At 46.7% G+C, this 21,982-nt stretch overlaps 1 protein-coding gene across 1 annotated transcript in view; it reads right to left on the reverse strand.

The window, feature by feature from the left end:
• Positions 1-207: 207 nt before the first annotated feature.
• The window catches only part of LOC139048852 (lysosomal alpha-glucosidase-like), an 81,370-nt gene continuing 59,595 nt past the window's right edge, over positions 208-21,982 (reverse strand). The window contains exons 16-22 of the mRNA XM_070523725.1: positions 18,004-18,161; positions 12,359-12,446; positions 11,092-11,261; positions 7,564-7,643; positions 5,520-5,575; positions 2,197-2,331; positions 208-319 (exon numbers count right to left, since the gene is read on the reverse strand). Coding sequence (XP_070379826.1) covers positions 257-319; positions 2,197-2,331; positions 5,520-5,575; positions 7,564-7,643; positions 11,092-11,261; positions 12,359-12,446; positions 18,004-18,161 — 750 coding nt within the window. The 3' untranslated portion in view covers positions 208-256. The remainder of the gene's footprint in view (positions 320-2,196; positions 2,332-5,519; positions 5,576-7,563; positions 7,644-11,091; positions 11,262-12,358; positions 12,447-18,003; positions 18,162-21,982) is intronic.

A 21,982-nucleotide genomic window follows, 5' to 3' on the forward strand; every position in this document is an offset into this window, starting at 1 on the left:
GCGCCTTTTGCCAGATGACGTACAGTGCCCAAATTCGATGAAGTTCGATAAGGTGCCTAGGGCTCGGTTATTCTAAATATTTCAATTTCATCCATATAAAATGATTATACCAATATTACGATGCCCCGAAATGTGGTCTGCTACGGGTCGACATCGACATGATAGCAGACAGTGCGTGTCCTCTTCTGACTGAACAGACGAAGAGGAGCGACGATGAAGTGCGAGATTTCGCTTTATTGCTTTGAATTGCCGTGCTTTAGGCAACACTAATTAGAAACGGTGAAGTGGCGTCGTGGTCCACGTCATGTACTGTCAGCACCTGTAAGAAATCAGAAACGCACATCCACTGCGGTTACTGAGATTGCAGGAAGGCTTGAGTCAATACATACAAAAGAACGAAGTAAAGTTTTTAACAAATACAAATTTTAGTGGCGTCCGTAAATGACGCAATGATAATTTATCGATTGCTTCCCATTTATCACAATCGAAAGGAAAGCTATTTGAGTTTGTCAGACGATTCGAATATGGAATTAAAAGCATGAAAAGAACGATTATATTGGAGAGATTTTCACATGACATTATAGTTGGAAAAGTGTTTACAAGAGCTTCGAAAGACCACTTCTACCAAGAGTACCTGAGCACAGTTCTCATACAACGATAGCAGTCCTATCGGCTTCGCTCAATGCTTGATTATATTAGAGGGTGGATATCACGGAAACTGTGAGAAGGAGAAATCAATTCGACTACTTCTATGTTAAGCGTATCGGAGCATCATTGCTAAGCATTCTGGAGCCAAACTTGCTGAAGAGGTCAGGTTGCCGATCTATCGATTATGCAAATAGTCCATCTTTAGTTTAGAACATGGAGAACATGAAATTGTTAGCATTTGCTCACAAGGACACAAAAGTCGCATTTCACGTACTAAAGAACACCAGCCACGGTCTCGCAGCACAAAAACGCAGCTAAAAACCTAAACTGACATTACGAGTCAATGAGCAGCTTCTCGGTACTCCTAAGCCTTTTTTTCGCACTTGGATACGTTGCCCTTGCATTATTCGTTGTCAGCAATGTCATTTCAGCTAACGTACTTGAAGGGGAGATATAGTAAGCCTAAGGCATGCCTACCACACTTTCTAGAATTAAATACGGGAAACAAATTGATGGAAAGCTGTGAGTCTTTTAAAGCTCCTTGCGTGGAGTTTTCACACGAGAACAAGATTTCGAAGCGGTGTAAAATCGCATCATGTCGCCTCAGTCCCCCGCAGCCAGCTATCGGAGTGAAACGAGGGTAGGCCGCTGTATTGCTCCCATATATCGTAGTAAATATACAAGGACAGGAAGGCTTTACGGCACCTCACCAGTTAAAAACTCCCAGTTGGGTTTATTTTCGTTTACAGTGTGGTAATGGCAAACGTCACATTACTATGGGAGATGTCAGCAGCGTTTGATAGGCGGGACATCGCTCTGGGGAAATTCTCCGCAGCCTTGTCGACACTGTTTCGCCTAAGTAGCTGCGCCTGCTGCCGCTTATCACAACGTGACGCAGCTGATTCCAAGAAGCACCCGTTACGCGGTGGAGTCAATTTGGCAACGCCGCATGCCCCTCTAGGTAGATTCGAAGAAACGCGATGCGTCAGTGTTGTCGCCACCGAGGAAATCCCGTACCAATTCTCTGCTTCGTACCAAAGAGCGTCGCGCGCCACGGCCTTTCGAGTAATGCGATCTAAGATGGCGTCACCGCGCAAGGGACCACAAGAAATTTGGTATAAAGCGATAATTGAGAATAAAACGTTTTCGGGGTAACAAGAAATTGCTCTACAGTATCTCGGCACGAAAATGTAAAGAAACTAGTACTCAAGAGTCTTGCCTTCAGTAGGCAGTTACTATAACTGAACTATACTCATAGTCAGTATAAGTCACCGACGGTAATTCACCGCTGCCCCCCATCGAGCGTATTGTGATATACCTTTTTGTGTCGCCGGCAAAACCTGAAAGAGTAGTTCAGTGTTCGCCGAATTACTAAAGGGTGTTTCAGTGAGTGCATGAATATGTTCAGAAGGTGAATGAGGGGCGAGCCCAGTGTAGGACTTACATATAATGGAAAAACTATTGTTAAATACATTTTATTTCTTATGAAAACAATAAGGTTTGGGTTGCCTTTCTTGCCGCAGCTTCAGAGCTAAACCGTTACCTTACCTTGCCGGAGGCGTTGAAGTTGAGCGGGCGTCCATTGATGTCCACGACTGTTGGATGCCGGGTAATGCCGTATATCCAAACGCTGGAAAGCTTTGCCCTGACCGCGCATGGGGTGCAGTGACCCGTTAGCATGCCCTGAAAACGACAAGAACGTTGAGCCAGGCAAAAATAACATCTAGCCATATTTACTTGAACCGCACCAACGATGCTGAACCGCGAGGACGATATCAAACGAAGTTGTGCTGATAATAGATTGAGCTACCGTTGTTCGTTGCTTTCTTCATGACGTGGAACGTTCTCTTCCTACTTGAAAGGCAAGCGCAACGAATCATAATTCCTAGTTTTGTAAATCATTCTTAGGCTCAAATTATTCGTGCACTGCCCGCTGCAGTATTCGGTGAATCAAGGAAATGAATTTTGGAACAGTGGTCATGCTCTTTCGATCAATCACACACTAAGCGATGATCCTTTCTCTGTCGTTCACGACTTCTCGTTGATATAGTGTTGGTATCAATTCTTAAACAAAGTAAAGTGGCTCCGTTACTATAACAATATGCTGCGTAGTGTGATAGTGCATTGACGGCATCGGCCGGTGAATTGTTCACCAACATTTTGTTGACGCTGATATCCGTCTGGCCTTTGTTTAGTGTCATGTGCCATAATCACTTTTAAGCCGTATTTTAATGACCGATGGGCTGCGAACTTGAAAAGCGTATTCTTGTTTTATATACAACGATCCCATCCCAAAACATGGACAATATATCCGTCTTGATGTGGTTGTTAGGATAAAAACTATTTATCTTTGTCTAAACCCAGATACACGTTGTGTTGGTTACAATGTAATTGCTGCACCGTGGTATTTCAAGCTAACGCCTGTAACGCGTTTTTCATGCCACCACGCTATGAGGGCCCTATAACCTAAAACTATTGCAATATGTTTTTATACCAAATTCCTGACGCCAGATATGCATAACAGCCGACGCAAGCATCGGACGGTGACCGGAAGCGTTGTCTGGACAGCCCAAGCAAATGCTTTCCTCGTTTATAAGCGGTAACACTTTCTGCTTTCAGAACGGATAACATTGCCTTAATTGAGCGGTATCGAGAGTGAAAGCGCTACTATGCCATGTTTCCCGAGTTCATTCATCGCGTCTCAATGAACTTGAGCCGCCGGAGCGCAAGTGTAGAAGATGTGACGTCATGCCACGTGATCCGCTGCGGAGAGCCATTGCTCGCTCAGTACCACTGCGGTACCACTGCTGTACCACGTGACTAGGTGAGGGTTTAACAGGTGCTTCATCGGAGTTTGGTCGCTCCATCTCGCCATGAATGGCGCGCCGGCTGGGCCGTCAGTGTATGCGCTACAGCGCAAGCCAGAGAATGAATCTAATCATCCAGTAGATACAGCTACACGGCAGGTTGCGACATCTGCCTGCTTGAGCAAAGGCAGCAAAGGGAGGCCAGATTAGCACTTTATAGAGAAGCTTACCAAGCGCGGAAGCGTGCCAAGATCGAAGCTACTCCAACCGCCTCCGTCGTTCAGCAACACGAACAACAATAAGGAGAAGGATACGAAGCCGCCCCTACAAGCTGCGGCACCCACAACGAACGTTTGACGAAGCACACCCTTCGGCTGGCGGCGTGTTCAATGGCGACGGCCAGCTTTGACTGCGACTTCACGGACAACCCGTTCGCCAGCGTATGTAGCGCGTGTGACAGACTGTGGCCTAACGTCAATGAAACACTGTGTGAACAGTCCGCAACACAAAGCCAAATAGACCTTTTGCTCGTGATAGTAGGTTTGCAAGAGTCGAACCACAGCCGATTTTTCTTATCTAATCAGTTAACAAGACGCGAAGAGCACGCTCATGTGCAAAGGGTTTCCATGGGGCCGAGTCAGTGCAGTGAAAATAAGTAATCGCGTGGATGAAGAGGTTGGTGTCAGCGTATGCGATTGGTCCGCTTCTTCTTACTTAACTTGCGGCGGCTGGTCGAAAATCGCTTAATAATTCCGCGAAAACTGATTTTTAGCAAACGATACCTGGCAGGGCGATGTGATATACGTGCCGAAAGTGCTCGATAACGTTATACGGTCACGCAAAAAGTTTTATTAAAGCCAAATAAGCCGATGTTCTCTGGCAGCTGCAAGTATCCAGTGCCTGCACCGATCGGTGGGCAAAAATCTTCTATTCTTTTCATAATGGGGCAGTCTCCGGCCATTAAAAAAAATCAGTTTTGTTCGACATGTTAATGCATCTCTAACGCATACACGTCACTTTCACGCAGTGAGTTTTCGCGGTTTTGATAAGTGGCGTGACAGACAAGCGAAGTGGGTGCACCCTGAAATCTTTGGATCAACAGTATGGGGCTAGTGGCGAAAAGGCGTCGAATGAGAAATAATTATTTTCCTTTTGATCGGTCTAATCTCGCATAATGAGTGTGCATACTTCATATCACACGGGGAGCTGTCGCGGTTTTCGTGACATTTCGTACTCGATAAGCGAAGTGGGGGTGCCCCGAAAATCTTTTGACCAATCGTGGAGGGCTGATTGCAGAATTGGAATAGAAAAGTTTGGAATAGCTTTACGTTATAGCCCCTCAAGTTGTTGAATCTAGCCGATATTTTGTGAGGTCCAGCACAGCACATTAATGTATAGATTATGTGTCCGCTAGACACATCTGTACTCGAGTGAATGTCAATAAAGTACATCGGCATTTATCAAACGCATCAAACGAGTATTTCCCGTCCTTCTCCTTATTGCTCCAATTAATGGCAGTGCCTCTTCTCTGCAGTGCAAGTGGGTCCATTCGATCATTTTAATTTCAAATGCAATGCCTCTAACACTGCCCCGTCATATCCGTAAGGGCCGTGTGCATTGCTGAAATTGCGCTCTTTGATGATACGTTACACATACGAGAGCACGTCAATCACATAGTCGGGTCGTTTGTTCCCTCTCCGTGAGCTATTTATCAGGTAGACAAAGCATTGCGCAATGCTAAACATCAAATACTTCTGATCTAGACGTATCCTTTCATGGTATACAACCTTTTCATTTTGTTTTTTCACCCACGTTTAGGTTTTCCGAAATATTTCAGTAATCGTGGCTACTTTTACAGCTAAACCAACTTCGATGCATAGCTAGCGCATCCGATCATTCCTAAATAATGTATAAACTCACATGCGACAGCTTGCATTGTACTAAAATGTCTATTGCTGTGTATTGCTGACAGCAGTGTTAGATGTCGAAGAAGTGAACTATAACGATGTCAGCGTAATGAAACATGAAAACGCTGCAACTATTGCTTTCGCGTCAGAATCTTACCTTAACGTAGAAGAAGTGAAAGAGAGAATAGGTCTCGGTAGCCAGGTTTTTCAATTCTGTAAGGGAAACGAACGAAGGTAAGTGAATCCCGCATAAGTCTGCATTTGTTTTGTTTTTGCTGCTGGCTAGAGCCGTGCTACGTTCTGCGAACGCAATAATGCAGTCTTCCCCTGCAACGGAAGCCTTATGCTGAGCCCCGTAAGCATTATAATGTTTGCATCCTTCGCAGCATATATCGTTATCAAACAAGATTCGTCATCAAGCTTGCGTGCATTTCCTTTCTTTAAAGCCACGCGCTCTAAACTTTCGGGTCATAGTGGCATGCGCGTTATAAGCGTTACATTTAAGCGTTACGTATTATGCATGAAAGTATGGAACACGATTTCCGTACTTAGTGAGCGCAGTAATCGTAAATTACGTTAGCCATGATCGCTTTCACGTGATTTTGCAAGAATTATATGTACGTATGTCGTTAATGTGCCGACAGTAGAGTTTTTTATTTCCTGATTGTCTGGGATAAGGAGCCGCTTTGAAGACAGCGGTTGCTGAGTTTCAGGTCCGAAATATGTCTTGAAATGACACTCGCATTTCTCGCACGTCGGAAAGTCGATACTAGAAAACCAACTGTGGTTGGATGCCGCTGGCGCTCACTTCCAATCAGCGTTGCATAATCTTGTGAATATGACTTGCCTTACATTTTATAACAGCCTTGCTTGCTCTCTGCAGAGCGAGAACTGTGGCCTCAACAAAGCAATAATAATAACCCGTTAATATTAACTTACCAGTAAACAGTGAAGAATTGTTATCATTAATATTATACATTGACTTTATCGCGAACATGTAAAATGTTAATAATTTGGACCTTGAGCCTATTAGCAAGAGGGCAGTTGAATCCCTAGAAATATTGTGTATCAAATCACTAAATAAATAAGCAAGCAAGGAGCAAAACGCCGCGCCTGCATGCACACTCCTTGCGCAAATCTGCGCCATCACTTCGTTTTAAGCGACGGAAACAATTCAGCGTCATTTAATACCTGTCAAGTGTGTAACAATATGATGTGAAGCTCCTTCTCAAACGGTGGAGATATAAAAAAATGCAATTCGATGGCTCGCGACACCTGCGACGGCGTACTTTTGTAACTATATGGCGAAGCGAAGAACTGGGCCCGTACTACTCATCCTGCCACCTTGGGCAGAGCGGCGGCAACTCGATAGCAGTCGCCAAATGGTTGGAGCACTGCCGAAACGGTTGGAGCATTCCAGCTACCAACTTCTACTCCATCATGCATCAAGTTATGGCGCGGGCCTTAGGGAGCAAGCGGAAACCCCAAAACTGACAGATAAGTTTGTGAACAGTGGCGATATCTCGCTTAGCCGTATTTCGGAATTGGTATTGAAAGGTTGGATACTTTGTGGGGTCCGCATATTGAAGGTATTGCCGTAAAGCGGCCTTCAGCACAAGAGGGCAAGCAGGCATCGACTTCTTCAAACTGAGCGTGGCTTGTGAGATCGCAAGTGCGGCTTAACTCGGACAGCTTCTAACAAAATAATACTGGATAAAACGGTGGCACCAGGATTGTTCGTATACTATAGGAATGGTTGTTAGAAAACTGATTTGTCGAGTCTTCGTAATTGTAACTCTAAATCTTACTGTGATGCTGATTAACACGTTTTTTTTTATTTCTTAATTTCTGAGACGTTGTAGCCTTGTAAACATAGCGAGTCTCCTCGCACATCAGCAAATGTTAAATGCTGCATTTATAACGCAATTCATAGAGACATTATGTAGGATAGTAACTGGACTGTGTATAGAGCCGAGGTAAGGCGAGCTTGATGTGCGTAAAATTGCAAGACGACGTACAGAGTTACAAATCGAAGGCATTTCCAAAAGAGTGGGGGACAATCAGTAGGACTTTGCATGGTATTTCATAGTATTATCGGATCTTCTACCTGCTGCCGTTGTATATGACATTTAGCGATACGAGAAAACATTGGCCTCCCTTTTCTTCCTTTTTTTTGTTCTAGCTTGTTCTGTACAACATACCCTGCGTTGAATTTGGCATCTGGAACAAGTCGCCAGCAGCCCGTTCGTACGTGTCCAAGAATACCAAGAGCTGGATTCCCCTGTAACGGCAGTTGAATCAGAGAATCATGATTGTCTTGTAAAAGTGGCTTTGACGATCCACACAACTATGATAGTAATCGAAATCGTCGCCCACTGCATGTACTTTATGTATTGGTTACTACATTAGCCCTCACACTACCATCTGTGAGCGCAATGTCCGACTGTCACTTTCACCTTCCTCCAGGTCATCATCAGCGTGCTGTACCGTCTTCTTCGTCGTTTGAGCTCGAGCTCGGCGAGAATAAACCGGTTTCTCATGAATGAACGACCTTGTTTCTCGTTTCCCTAAGTCCTCTCGCAATTTATCCCTGGAAATCCGCTCTGGTCTCCGGATATAACCCCATTTGTGATATCCATTCAAGACAATCCTGCCACGTCCGACCCGGTCATCGCCTTCTATCCTTAGCACCAGTAGCCGTCAGCTTGACCCCAGACTGCACGTTGGCCTAGGCGAGGATGCCGTCTACGACAGGCTCGGAAACTAGGATCGCGTCTGCGACTTCAAGAGGTGCGACAGTTCTAAAAAAAATACTACCAAACATCACCTTCTAGCCTTCCGACATCGCGAATACCTAGTTTTATTGCTGTAGTAGTATATATACACTTCAGGCGCATTCCTGTCGTCGGCGTCGCCCCGATTGCTGGCGCTGAGCCGTGCTCCAGCATGGGTTGCAGAAGATAGTGCCAGCCTTTCCTCCTTTCCCACAAGAACCACTTCTCTCTCGCCATGAGGTTGCGAATGAGTGAAAGCTTGTGAGGGTGAGCCTGCGAACGCGGTTCAATCTCGTGTGCACGAGCGAGGAACGTGGCCTGGATGCGCGTCCTCTCCTGACAAGGGGTTCAGGCGAGAGAGAAGGGGCTTTTTTTCGACGATTGCTATGGCTCGATGGTATCCTCCCCCGCCGCTCCGTGCAGAGCGGAGACAACCTCGGCGTCTACTGCGACGTTGGCCACGCGAATTGCGGATGCCGTAGGAACGCGTTGTCAGCACCCGTGTGTCGAAGATGATCTACGACGTAGCCAAAGTGCGCGCCCACGTGGGCCTCATCTTCATAGCGATTCGTGATGTTTGCAGAGTGCACGTAGTGCCGGTAGCTTCGCATGCGATGTTCTTTCGACGCTTCGTTCGCGTTGAAGAGAGAGATGCGTGAAGGTCAATTCACTGATGCCGTGAATCCTCACTCCAGAACCTTTACAGCGAGTTTCGGCGCTCATCAAGTGAGATGTGTTTATGTTTACCTCTGCGTGCGTGACACCGTGCTGGTTAATTTAGTTAAAACAACTTGGCGGTCTAATTGGTTTGAGTTCAGGATAGAATTTGCAAGCGCGACTGTACAAGGACGTAGAGAGAAGCAAACACACAAAGACAGCACTGTGTATCTGTGTCTGTTTCTTTCTACATCCTCGTTGAGACACGCCCACATATTCTATCATTGTTACTTTAGTTAGTAAGCGAATGTGTACAAGTTTATACGGCCGATAAAACTACTATCCTTACTTCATACAACTTTCTACTAATTCGATATCGCAATCGGCGCTTCGCATTTAGGGGGGAACTGCGAATTTTCGAACCACGAGCCACATCTTGCTGATTGGGCAAGGTTCACACACCAGCTTCGCCCAATTTGAGGCGCACCCACCATTCGAGCTGAGGTTGTGATAAAGAAGCTGACTGCGCGCACACCATTCGTTGGAGAATCCTACACCACCCACATTTAGGACGTTCTTGCACTCTTCAAGTGTGTGGGCTCCACCATGTTCCAAAGCGATCGAATACAATGTATTATGAAAGGCATAAACACCATCGCTTTTATGGTCCATGCGACGCAGAACCCCACCACCGTTCAGGACGCGATTATTACTTACAAGCGACTTCCGGAGCTAAACTTCCTTCGCTGGCGCACCGATACCTTTCATTTTCGTCTACCAGCGGTCACAAGCTTGCGAACCCCGGTAAGCGAAACCATTCGTAAAGAACCCCACAGCAGAAGCCCTTTCTATGCTCCCGATGCTTCCATTCCTCTTGCGACCGGCTGGCATGACGGAACAAGAGGCTAGCATGACGTGCTCCCACGTTTCCGGCGTGCTGGTGCTGTGTCTACGTATGCCGACTTTGTCGAGCTTTCCCAAGTCACCGCCACGCCTGTGCCTACACCAGCCCGGCGAAGCATCTGTGGATTCACTGTCGCTCCCAGTACGTGCACACTCATATTACAACCGCTTGGCGTCCTGCCAGCCTTACTTGTTGTTACCGTGGCTATCGAAGGCACATCTCCCGCTTCTCTCGACGCCGCCAGCAGGACGAGTACCGCGGCTTCGCTCCTCGGGAACGTACTCACATCACTCCACCCGCAAGTTATACTATCTGACGTCGTACGACCTTTCCTAACACCAGTCGCCCTCTCCTCTCTTTACTGCCGATATCCCAAGTGCCGTGAAACTCGGTGCCGATCAGCTTATCCCTATCGTTGCTCAGTGTCTCCCTCATTGGCCCGCCTCTCGGCTACATGACGCCTAAATCGAATGTCGTTTTCTATTATTCAACTTTGCCTATTGTTATCATAATAAACATGCTTACTGTCGCATTACAACCTTAAATTCAATATTCTCTTAAATCAGTAACTATAACGCGCTAATAGGATGAGCACCTTTTTCAGTAAATCATTAAAATGACGAGTGTTTTTTCCCCAAATCCCTAAGTGTGACTAACCCTTGCCCTGCCCTGCACAAGCAGTAATACATCACGCATATCTCCTGACCTAACTAGATTATACAATTTCTACAAATTGGCTATCAAATCCGCTCCGCTATCAAATTCACATGGAAACTTGTTTTCGTTATAACCAACATTCGCTGAATATGTATCGTGCAATATTTCTGTTCTTTACAACAGATATTTATGCATGCACAAGAAATGGCGTGAACAAATTTGCTTTCGGGTCGGACCGTGATTAGCATGACGCCAAGATTCAAGGATGCTTTGTCACCAACCATGTGAGTTTTCCGCAATACCTGCCAGTTTACCGTGGAGTAAAAAAAAAGACATTCGAGGCAATAATACATGGCCTCACAATGCCGAGGGCTCGAGGAAACAACTACGCGTTGTTTCCATCTGGTGCTGGAACAGCCTTCCCTCCACCGATATTATAGCGCAGTATGAACAAAAATTATCTGGAAGTTATGTTACTCTTGCAAATGGTTGAACCATTTATTGCCGATGTACATATGTTGAGCTTCGTTTTGGGAAGCAAATGTTTTACAAAGAGGAGCTTGCGATGCTTCGCTATTCTGACCGGCGTCGGGTTCGGCAGTTGATATATCGTTAAAGTAGTACAACATGGCCGACGATACGTTAAATTTATGCAATCATGATGTGTCATTTGGGTTGCTATATCTTGAAACTCGATGCACAAATCTATTGTACAATAATTCAATAAAAAGCCGCACCCTGTCTCCGCTACAGGGACAATACTGCCAGCTCGAGCGAAGAAAGGCACCACAAAGGGCTCCGGTTCTGGCACGAAGAAGACTTGGCCGAAGCTTTCGATTCGGCGTCCTCGGTACGGCTCATACCAAACGCCCCTGGGCAGATAGGCTTCCACGAGTTTTGTGGATCCCTGCAAACACGTATGTTTCTTTGAGGTCAGAGACGCACTTGATGCTTTTCCCCAGTCCGATAGAAACAATGAATATCACACACCTGTTGCGTATGTGTTACCTGCCGATTCATATGTGGAACGTTTGCCGGTGCTGTGTGACTTAGAACGGGGCGGGGAGGAGTGCACAGATGGACGGACGGGCAGACAGACAGACAGACAGACAGACAGACGGATGGACGGACGGACCGAAGGACGGACGGACAGACGGACGGACAGACAGACACAGACACACAGTTATATCGGTTCGTTTGTCTGTCTACTCCGCCCCGCCCCGTCCTAAGTCGCATAGCACCGTCAAATGTTGCATATGAATTGGCAGGTAACACATACGCATCAGGTGTGTGAGTGCTTTCCGGCGCGCTCCTCTGCTTTGGAGTTATCGTTTACGGGGCATACTATGCGTATGGTCATAACTGTCGCAGACACGAACGAATACTTTCTGCCAAAAATTCTGTGCTGACACTTTAGCTGTGTAATTTAAGCAGGGAACCCACAACACGGACAGTAACACTTTGCAGCTTTGTTGCGTTTCGAGAAAAGAATGAAAACACGCTTCCAAAGCTGAGTTTATCAGTGGGCATCACTCTGTCTACTAACGCTGGTTCCGCGTCTCAACTCTTAAGAATGCATCAGCTACCAGAAAAAAGCAGACACCTTCACGTTAAGCCTACAGGAAAAACACGTGCGAACTTGAGAAATTTGCCTGCCTTATATATTGCTTAAAGAACATTGACAGACGAGAAGCTGATGCATGACAAGTGACTCGTACCACTTGCAACCACCCCGACGTGTGTGTTGCAGCAATTTCTTTCCTAGACAGCTTCGCACATGATTAATATTTCTGAACATCGAAATGGTCTTCAAATGTACGTGATATCATTTACACGTCGCTTTTGTCGGCGCTTTGTGATTCTGGTGCATTGCACAAGAACCACCACAAATAACTGAAATGAACATTCCGCCTTAGCTCGATGTGGTGCTGCAATATCGACAGAGACAAGCGAAATTATCCTTTGTGAGAACTCCTGCTTTCCTAAAAAATATCGAGTACTTACGTAAAGCTTTGTGGCTGGAGTAATTAATAGATGAGGTCCGTACATGAACTGCGTTGGGAAGGCGTGCGTTTTACGGTCACCCGGAAACCTACAAGAAATGCATAGAAACAATGGCAGGTGAGTGTTTAGTTAAACATTTATTTCGTGTTTACGGTCAACGGACAGGAAGGGTCAACTGTATCTGAAAAGATATCCAGTGAACTGCTTTCGACGAATGTGGGAAAAAATTGCAGGACGCTTACGCTTCGCCTTCAAGAGTGGAACGCGATAGCGTTATCGCACCCCATTCGCCCCGCCCACTCAAAACGATCTACGCGAGCCAAACGTCGTGGTCGGCACGGTCAGCCGGGCCGCGACGCGCCATGAAGATGGACGAAATCATGGGGCTAACGCCTCCATGGGATCGTCCTCTATCTCGCTTGAGAGCACCATGCAGACCCATGACTCCTCGCAGCAGCACGGCACACATCGCAGGTGACGCTTTCCCACCAGATGCTCTACGGCGCAGCGATCATGTCAGAGGCGTCCCGCATCGGACGCTGCACCTAGGAATCACGCTGTGAGCGGAAAGAGGAGCCGCTTCGCCTAAAGACGAGGGTTCGAGTGACGCACGCTGGAAGTTGGAAGGGGAGAGATTGAGAAAACTTATTAGACGCAAGGCTGTTGGGGTACCCTCGTACCGGTCGCCGCACGGCCCCAATGCGATCAAACTAGACGAAGGGGAGAAGCGGGCGAGTGGCGCGCTATCTGTCGGGGTAGCCCCGTACATTGCGAGGAGGGAGTCTTCTGTGTTTGCCGCAAGATGGGTCTGCGCGTGCGCCAAGCGCAGAAGAAATGTAGCGGAAGCGTACTTCGCTATTCGTTTACTGCGACTTCTGTAATTTACATGCTCATAATTACCGATCTACACCGCAGTATAACTTTCTACGGCACGTTTGCAACACCGCATTCACTAGGGGCGCTTTTGCCGTGGTTTGAACCATCGAACTCATGGCTGCATGGTAGCGTATCCGTCTCACACTACGGAGACCCTGGTTAGATTCCCACCCAGCCCATCTTGCAAGTAGTTTTTTTTTATTTATGAATTGCCTTCCGGGATTTTCGCCGCCGACGCCACCGGCTTTTCTGCGACAGCAGCTCCTTAACGCTCTCGCGTTAAAATTAGCAGTGGCCTAGGGCGGCGATGCCAGGATATACGTAGAGAAAGCAAATGCATACCATGGTTAGGCTTGGTTAATCTTGATTGTAAGCCCAGGTTAGTCTGGTTGTCTAGCTATGTTGCGGCGTTTATCCAGTCGTTCGGTGTGCTGTTCGTCTGTTTCCTGGGCGATTCGTTTCCTCTTCATCTCGTTCCGTTGTCAATTCCAGGCCTCCTTCTGCTTATCAGATTTGTCGCCGTCCATACTGCCGCCTCTATTGTGGTTGCGGCGCAAGCGAGCTCTCCTTTTCCGACGTGTAATCAGGTATGCGACGCAGCTGGCGAAGCGAGCAGGGGCGAGCGCAACGATGAGGAACACGGTGTGACGTCATGTGATTCCTCGGAGCACGGCCAAGGTCGATTCAAATAGGTCGCGAAGCTTCGGGCGAAAAGCGGTTCAGTACAGATTGTCACCGACATCAGCATGGGGGGTTATGGGAGCAGCGATTGAAGCGCGACTATGTTTGGAGGGAACAAACATTGCGAAAGAAAAACGCGTTTTTTAATTCAAACGAGACAAAGTTAGATTCATTCAACGAAAATAAAATTCCTAGACAATTTTATACATTCTTGACGAGTTGAGAAAATACAAGTTTAATTTTATTATTATTAATAAATGCATTTCCTTTAAGCGCCCATCGCTACAGGGGGCGTTGACGCCACTATCACTTGCAATGCAATGCACGTCTTGAAATGGGCAGAAAGGCGCACTCGTATCACCTGTTGAAATACGCCCCCTTCACAGTTTGTGCTTTCTTGCTTGTCAAAGTTTGTCTGAATTTGGTGACGCGGGTAGCTTCATTGCTTCTTAATCTGCTCAGTCAAATGTAGTGAGTTACGACCGCCAGATAATTGTGTAGTTGTTTTCGCGCGACCGCGCTGGCCGACGGGCTTGGCATCCAACAATAGGATCAGCACTCTACACCTAAAGCTTTCGTCGGCCTCCAAAGAAAGTATGTTCTGTGCAGGGATGCGATTTCGACAACCGTACGGCTGGCCTTTTCCTGCATCGCTTTCCACGCTGAAAGCTCGAAACGCCCGTCAAGTCGAATGGTAGGGCATTTGAATATATAGCTCCAAAGGAAGAACAACAAAACAAATTTCGCGCCTTCGAAAACAAAATGACGTCACTTCTGCTTTTAACGGACATGGCGTCACATTATTTTTTTTTCCGCCGGAAGTGTTCCCACCACATACAGATGGCGCTAAGCCCCATGGGCCGCCGATAGACCGCCATGTTTTGTACGTATGGGCCCCTATGGAAGCTTCGCTACCAGGTACATTTACCTTGGCACTGCCATGGCGAAATCGCAAGTTCGCGGCCAGTAAACCTTTCGCTTTTGTAGATGTTGTAGTGTGAAACAAGAAAGGAAAATTGGCAGTTTCGCCCGACTGGTGAAGCACTGAGTGTGACCCGTTGCGCTTGAACTTCTCGGGCGCTATTATAACTATAATAGCGTGTTCGACAGAAGCTCGTCTAGTCAGGATGAAAGATGACAAAAACAGGCGCACACCGACCAAGTAAAACCTTTTTAAAACAAAACGTTTCGGCTTTCGTATGGGACCAGAAATGTCTTGGCCGAAGCGACATAAATGTGTGAACCAAAATTTCTGGCACCCCTAGAACCTATAACATGCCGTTCAGGGCCTGAAATGAGATGGCATAGGCGCCACTACGCTGTAGGTAAATAACTGCGAGAGTAACCTTCTAATCAGCTTCAGGCTTGAACACAGACATTATTTTCCGCTTTTGATATTTCATAGCATAAGAAGAATTATTATAAAAGCTAGCACTATGAATGCTACGTTTCACATTTGTTTGTAGGCTGCCATACAGAAAATTCTGATGAATAATGTAGTCAAGAACGTAAAACGAGGTCTCAGCAACTTCAGTTATTATATAGCGCAGCAATGTAACCCACAGATACGGCGTGGATGTGATGTATAATAATAATAATAATAATAATAATAATAATAATAATAATAATAATAATAATAATAATAATAATAATAATAATAATAATAATAATAATAATAATAATAATAATGTTAATAATAATAATAATAATAATAATAATAATAATAAAACACCGCCCAAACACTCCGAACGGGTGGTTAACTAGCCAAGCTGAAACCTACTGCGCCGGTGTTTATCACTCGGTTAGTCCCGACGGTTCATTAAACGACGGCTTGGTAGGCTGCCGGATCCTCGGTACTTAGATTCTGCTTGCGCTCGGCTCGGCTACATCAGTCTGATCTTGTGCCCGGGATGCAGCATCGGAACGGCATGGACGAGCTCTTTCCCTGTTCTGCTGCCGGCGTTGCTGATCGAAAGCTGCCTGCTCCTACGGAGTACGTATGACGCGTTGCCTAACCATTTCCGAGCTGTAGAGAAACTGCTGCACGCGCGCACGGCTGCAACACAGAGCAACGACGTCACTACTGCCGCAGGCAATTGCGCGCCTCTCTTCCTTTTTTTTTCACGCATGCGCAGGGGATTGCGCTGGAGTAGATTTCGGCGTAAAGGCGACGGACGAACGGACCGACGAATCCGCTTACTATATAGATATTCGTGGAAAAAAGGCTAAACCAAGAAGGCTTACCTTCACGTTCCGCTCAATTGGCTCTGCGGCGGTGCCAGGCAGTGCCTCCTAGATAGCACAACGTCGGTGCACTTCGATCTGTGACGTCATGCTACCTTGCCCGACTGCCATTAATTCTAATGCCGACGCTCCCTGGTAAACACGCACGCAGTGATTTTGACGTGACCGCGTTTGTCACACCAGGCTTGGCGGTGAAAATTTCGGTCCTCGTAGCATGGCGTCAGAAAGCAGACTGCACAGGCCTGCTATAGGACCAGGGCAGCGGTGTGTCTTGCACTACTCACACGTGCGTCGTGGATATCAAAAGTGGCATTCCTATTGAGCAGGTACAGGCATACACCACCGCTGCCACGGGAACGTACGCTAGTGCGCGCGTTGCAGCTCGGCTGGGACCTCGCCGCCTTACGTTCATTGGTCAGAACAGAACGGGAAGGAAATAGAGCGTTTGCAGTGCGTTAACGCTGCGCAAGGCGATTACTAATGTATTCTAACACTTTGCCCAAACCTGCTCAGTGGAGCGCTACCGGGGACACTACTGCGTGTGCGTTCAACGCTCATATGCCGGCAGCGGAGCGAATAACGCTGCCCGAGTTCCGTTACGAAACCAATTGAATGGTAACTCAGGTCGCGCCTGCTTGATTTGCATGTTGGTTTGTTTGTCGTTTGACAGCCGAGCTGAGAACGCATTTGTGGCGTATCTGGGAGACGCGCTTGTTAAATAGGCGAAATCGACGCAATTCATGCGAATGCAGGTGAGCGTGAAATGTAAGAGGAGCTGAGCGTAAGCAACGCTCTGCTTATATAACGGGTAGTCTTCAAGCTACACTATTACGCACCATCTAGGTGCGACGTCTACAACGCTGAGACGCCTGGTAGATGCCAGGGCGATGTTCTTACTCCACAGCCACAGTTACTGTATTCTAGCTTGTGAGTTTGCAAGGCATATCGACTTAGAACGAGTTATGAGGACGACACCCGCTTGAACATCTGCGACATCAACTTGCGGTAAAAATTCAGTGTTGTTCAACTTACCTTAAAGAAAACCGTTTTATGCGCTGAAGTACAAAAGTAACTTGAACGCCAATTCGAAATTTAATATCTTCAAACTGGTGTAGTCCTGAAGATCCGTTCTAGGCGCATACGCCTTGCGAACTCACCTCCTACAATTCGTAAACTGATATATGCACCGTAAGGTAATTAATTAACAGGTACGTAGTGTAAATGAGTTAAATATTCAATTAAGCGTTTTGATTTCTCGTGGAGGTGAAGACCACATTATCAAGTAATTTAGCTCGAGGGTTAGAATTAGGCTATGTGTCGCCATTTTCTGAAATTTTTCTGAAATTTCTGCTAAAAAAACGGCCAGTATGCTTGTCTCAGTCAATTAGTGAACTGGTTCGCGACTGCAAGGTGTCAAATTTTGGCGGATCTTGTGACAGTGCTAGCATTCCAATATTGCGACATCTCGATAGTACTGCAAAATAATTTTGCGGTCAAATGGCTTTCTTTTTTTTTCATGCTACCTAAAATCGATGAGAAGCGTACTTCTTTCTATTGAATTTAAAATTTTTTGGGTCGGCCTAATGTAAAGACGGGCCTGGTTTTGAACAAGTGCTTTCATCATTAAATAACGCACAGCGACGATCTTTCTTTATGTATATTTCTGCGTCGCAGTATTATTGCTGAAAGCGTTTCCTGAACCCACCACTATAGAAGCACGCTGTTACCCTTTTAGCGTTCGTGATTTCCGAGCTGAGCATTTCTTGCACTACTTTTTGTCAACTCCACCCGCACTGCTTTGCACAGGAGAATTTGCACGTCACATCACTGTAAGCATCACTCACTCGAAGAACATTGGTCGCGCTAGCACGGCGCCTGTCTTGTAGAACTGGTGCAGAGCAGTGAAGGTGTAAGGCAGCAGGGTGGTCCGGAGGTTCGCTGCCCGGGACGTTGCCGCCTTGAATCGCAATCGGAGCTCCGCCTTCGCGGGGTCCTCCTGGCGCTGCGATGTACGCGTGGAAAACCGATTTAGATTAGATTAGGATAATCCGGTCAAGCATTCTTCGAATTTACAGTCACATTTCCCAGGCGTGTATATCGTAGCGCCTGCGATTTTCCTGAAGTGGACTGCCCGTATCGAGAGATGCGTGCTAGCAGCTTTTATTAACGCTAACTTCGCGCTCGTCGTTCGTACATTGTGCAGCCGAACATATGGTAAAATTTAATGGCTTTCGTTGCCGCTTTCTCCCGTTTTCGTGTTAGTGCGGTGGTTGGTGGTCAGATTCGGCCAAGAAAGCGTTAGCTCTTTCGTTCGTTCGCTCTCTGACTCAATCTTTCACTCATTCCTTCCTTGGTTCGTTTGTTTGGGCTATTCGCTTAGGGCCATCATTGTCGGTGGTTTCTGCAATCTCTTCTTTTTTTTTCGTCGTAGGGGCTTATCACCCAAGCCAGCACGGAAAAAGGAAGAGGCGCGTTGAAATGAAAAGAATAAAGATAGATAGAGTGGTAAGAAGGAGGCGAGTGTCAACGATTACATTATCACCACGTAACAGCTCATCATCATCATCATTAACTGGGTTCGTCCGGTTAGGCGTCTAGAAGCGTGATGTAAACAAAAATTTCCGATTCAGTCAATCTAACTGTCTGGTGCAAGATAATGCACTGAGATAGCGTTCCCCAGACGTTATTACATTATGTTGCTCTGGCGAAAAAGAATAAGGAGTTCCCAGACATTTTCTATTATGTAATGTCGAGAATCTTTCCTTGCGGCCTGCGTCGAGCAGGCATCATGAAGACAACTCTATGAACTAGAGGCACGTGTCTCGCGGTTAACGTCGGCTTGTGCTATCAATGGTGTCGCTGCTAACTATGATCCGGTGACGTCAGCCGGGGGACTCACTTCTGTCGTCTGCTATATTTCGGCTAGAAGAGCTTCATTTCCATGAGTTTCCTTACACTATGACTACGTGCTCGCGTAGCACAGCACTCGAATTACTTCCTGTGTTGTTGTTTTTTCTGGGCATAGTTTTGTACACGCCAACATTTGGATAAGCACAAACCGTATATGCTTAATATATGCTTTATATAACTTGATGTGGTAGTCTCGGGGCACTGGCGTTGTCATGCTGAGCTCGAGTTCGCTGATTCGACCACGACTGCGGTGGTCACATTTCGATGGGAGCAAAATGCAGGGACGTTTGTGTATTATTAAGCGTTTTGTGCAAGTTAAACAACCCCGGAGATAAAAATAATTTCGACGTCCTCCATTACTGCCTGTCCAATACTTATACCGTGGCGTTGCACGTAAAATCCCAGAACTTTATCTTTTGTTATTGTAAGTTTTTCTTATCAATCGCCACAAGGCTGATGAGCAGGGACACGATATTGTGACTCATTCATACTACGTCCCCACGAGTGAGCAAATGATAGTCTACGCAGCTTTGAAAATGAAGCGGGATCGCAGGGCTCACTGGCAAAACTTCGCATCGAAGTAGTTGCATTTCAGTTGAATACTAATTGCACATTTCGTCCATAATTGTTGTCTCATGGTGTTCCACGCGTAAATATTTTTTTTGAAAAGTCTGGTTGTTTCTCTGGCTAGCGATTTGTCTCGAACTTTTGTTGTGCCACACTCTATCATGCATCGCAATCGTCAAGCTTGCTCGGAATCGAATTCGAATGGGAAAACATCTGTTTATCAAGGTAAGAATAAAATATGTTAAAAACGACTCAGGAAAGCCTATAAGCATTTATTGCGCCTTTGTACTGGGCCTCTTCCCCCTTTATTCTTCTTGTGTGTTTAGCGCTCCAGCTACTTATTCCGTCACGTACTAACTAGCCTAAACTTCACTTTCTTTTTCTTTTCGTATCAGTTTTAAATTAGTGTAACGCGCTAGCAGAACAGAGTGTATTAAGAACAGCTATCCCAGGAAAGCTGGCCGCCTGTTTCAGTTACGCGATAGCAATAATTTTCACTGCTGGACGAACCTCGCTCGCGAAACGTGTTCGCTACCATTGGCAGGATCAAAGAGTGAAAAGGTTACGCTTTGCCGATTAACATGCACGGAATCGGTGCCACGGTTGAATTAATGCAGCCTAATTAGAGTTACCTTGCCAAGGTCAGCTTGCCAAGGTCAGCTAAGGTCAGATCACACGACTACATAACTTTCAATTACCAATAAATCTTGTCGACTCTTTCAAACATTCAAGACCGCATTTCGCTGAAATTCCACTACAGCAGCGCACACATTGTACCACCTCAGCGACTACCTATAGTTTGCCAAGAATGGCTTATTGAACGTCTTTCCGACACGCTTAAAGCACTGGGCAGCCGTGATCAACGGAGTGGGTGTCCGAACACGCCGCACGCGCGACACTGCAGTTGAAGGCCAAATGGAAGATCCGCTTTTCTCCTGACACGGATAAGCCGTGCACGGTTGGACGCGGGGAGGTCCAACCCTCGTGTGCTCGGGTACGCGGTGTCGCAACACACCAAACGCCTAGTAATGCAGACGCCGCTGCTCACCGTTAAAGAAAGGGCAGAGAAATCAACCTTTATGCGCCACGACAGCGGAACAGCAACGACCAGAAACCGACGCCGTACACTCACGTGCACACACTGACGAGTATAGGAGCGCATGCCAGGAGGAATCCATACTGAGCGTGTTGAAGACGGGCACTCCATTCGATTTCGCAGGGAATAGTGAAGTGCACACATTCCGCGTCTACTTTCCTACAAAGCTACGGACTCACATTAAAAAAAAACGAGTCGCGCAGGTCGATTGACAACGTCATGATGCCTTCACGTAGCGAGCGAGCGCGCAGCGTGTCAGCGGTGTTCCCCCGCGATAATTTCACACGCGAGAGAGCGCCCCCTCAAAGATATCCGGGCTAATAGTGACTGCGTCGACAATCGTCGGAGCGAAATTTGAATCTCTGTAATCGTGACGATGTACCCAGCGTAATTGAAGGGATAACAACAATAGAGACTTTTAGGTTAGGGCGACGCAAGCGTTGGGGCCCCCGAGCGTGTGGGGCCACGCTACTGCGCGTGCGCAGACTGCCTGCGCATGCGCAATACTGTGGCCCCAAAGGCTACAGGGGGGATCGAATGCTTGCGTCCCGCTAATCTGAAACTCGCTAATATGAAGCTGAGGTCCTGCACTAGCGTGACAAAGGGACCGAAGCGTCACATCATCGAGTTTACATAACCAAGCCTAGAGGAAAAGCACCCCACAGTCGGCAGGCAGTGAAATTGGTTACCGCAAGGGCGCCGCCGTGTTGCTACACTGTGCGAGCAAGCAGGCGCATACCACGAGACACGAGACGTGCAATCGACGTGATCCCGACCTTGTCTCATTATGGTGGCGTCATCTACTTCAGGCGCCTCGAAATGCAATGTTTAATGCACCGTAAATTTCACATCTAAATTTCATGTACGTAGATCGGAGATTTCTCGAAAGCACGCGGAATGAACTTAAGGCATTGTCCATACGTAGTTGCTGCGTGTAAATGCTTGTTTATTTTGCACGATATCGTAAATTATATTTAATGTTATGAAAATGAGAGGAAACAACATGGTAGCTCTATTGCGGTTGCCACTTTCTTCTGCACCCGCTTTATCCTCTGGAGTCAGTTCAGCAACTTTTACTAAGGACCGAGTTTCCGCCAAAGAGAAAAATGGCGTCAACGTTACACAAGACTGGGGCCTCAACAATGAGAATATAGTAGGGGCTGTCACGTGGCCATATATCCAGTTTTTATTTTTGTAAACCTTGGATCACTGGTGAGAACACTAATATTCAATGAATTCGACAACGCAGA

This window comes from Dermacentor albipictus, chromosome 8, assembly GCF_038994185.2.
Source record: "Dermacentor albipictus isolate Rhodes 1998 colony chromosome 8, USDA_Dalb.pri_finalv2, whole genome shotgun sequence".
In the NCBI taxonomy this organism is placed as follows: Eukaryota; Metazoa; Arthropoda; class Arachnida; order Ixodida; family Ixodidae; genus Dermacentor; species Dermacentor albipictus.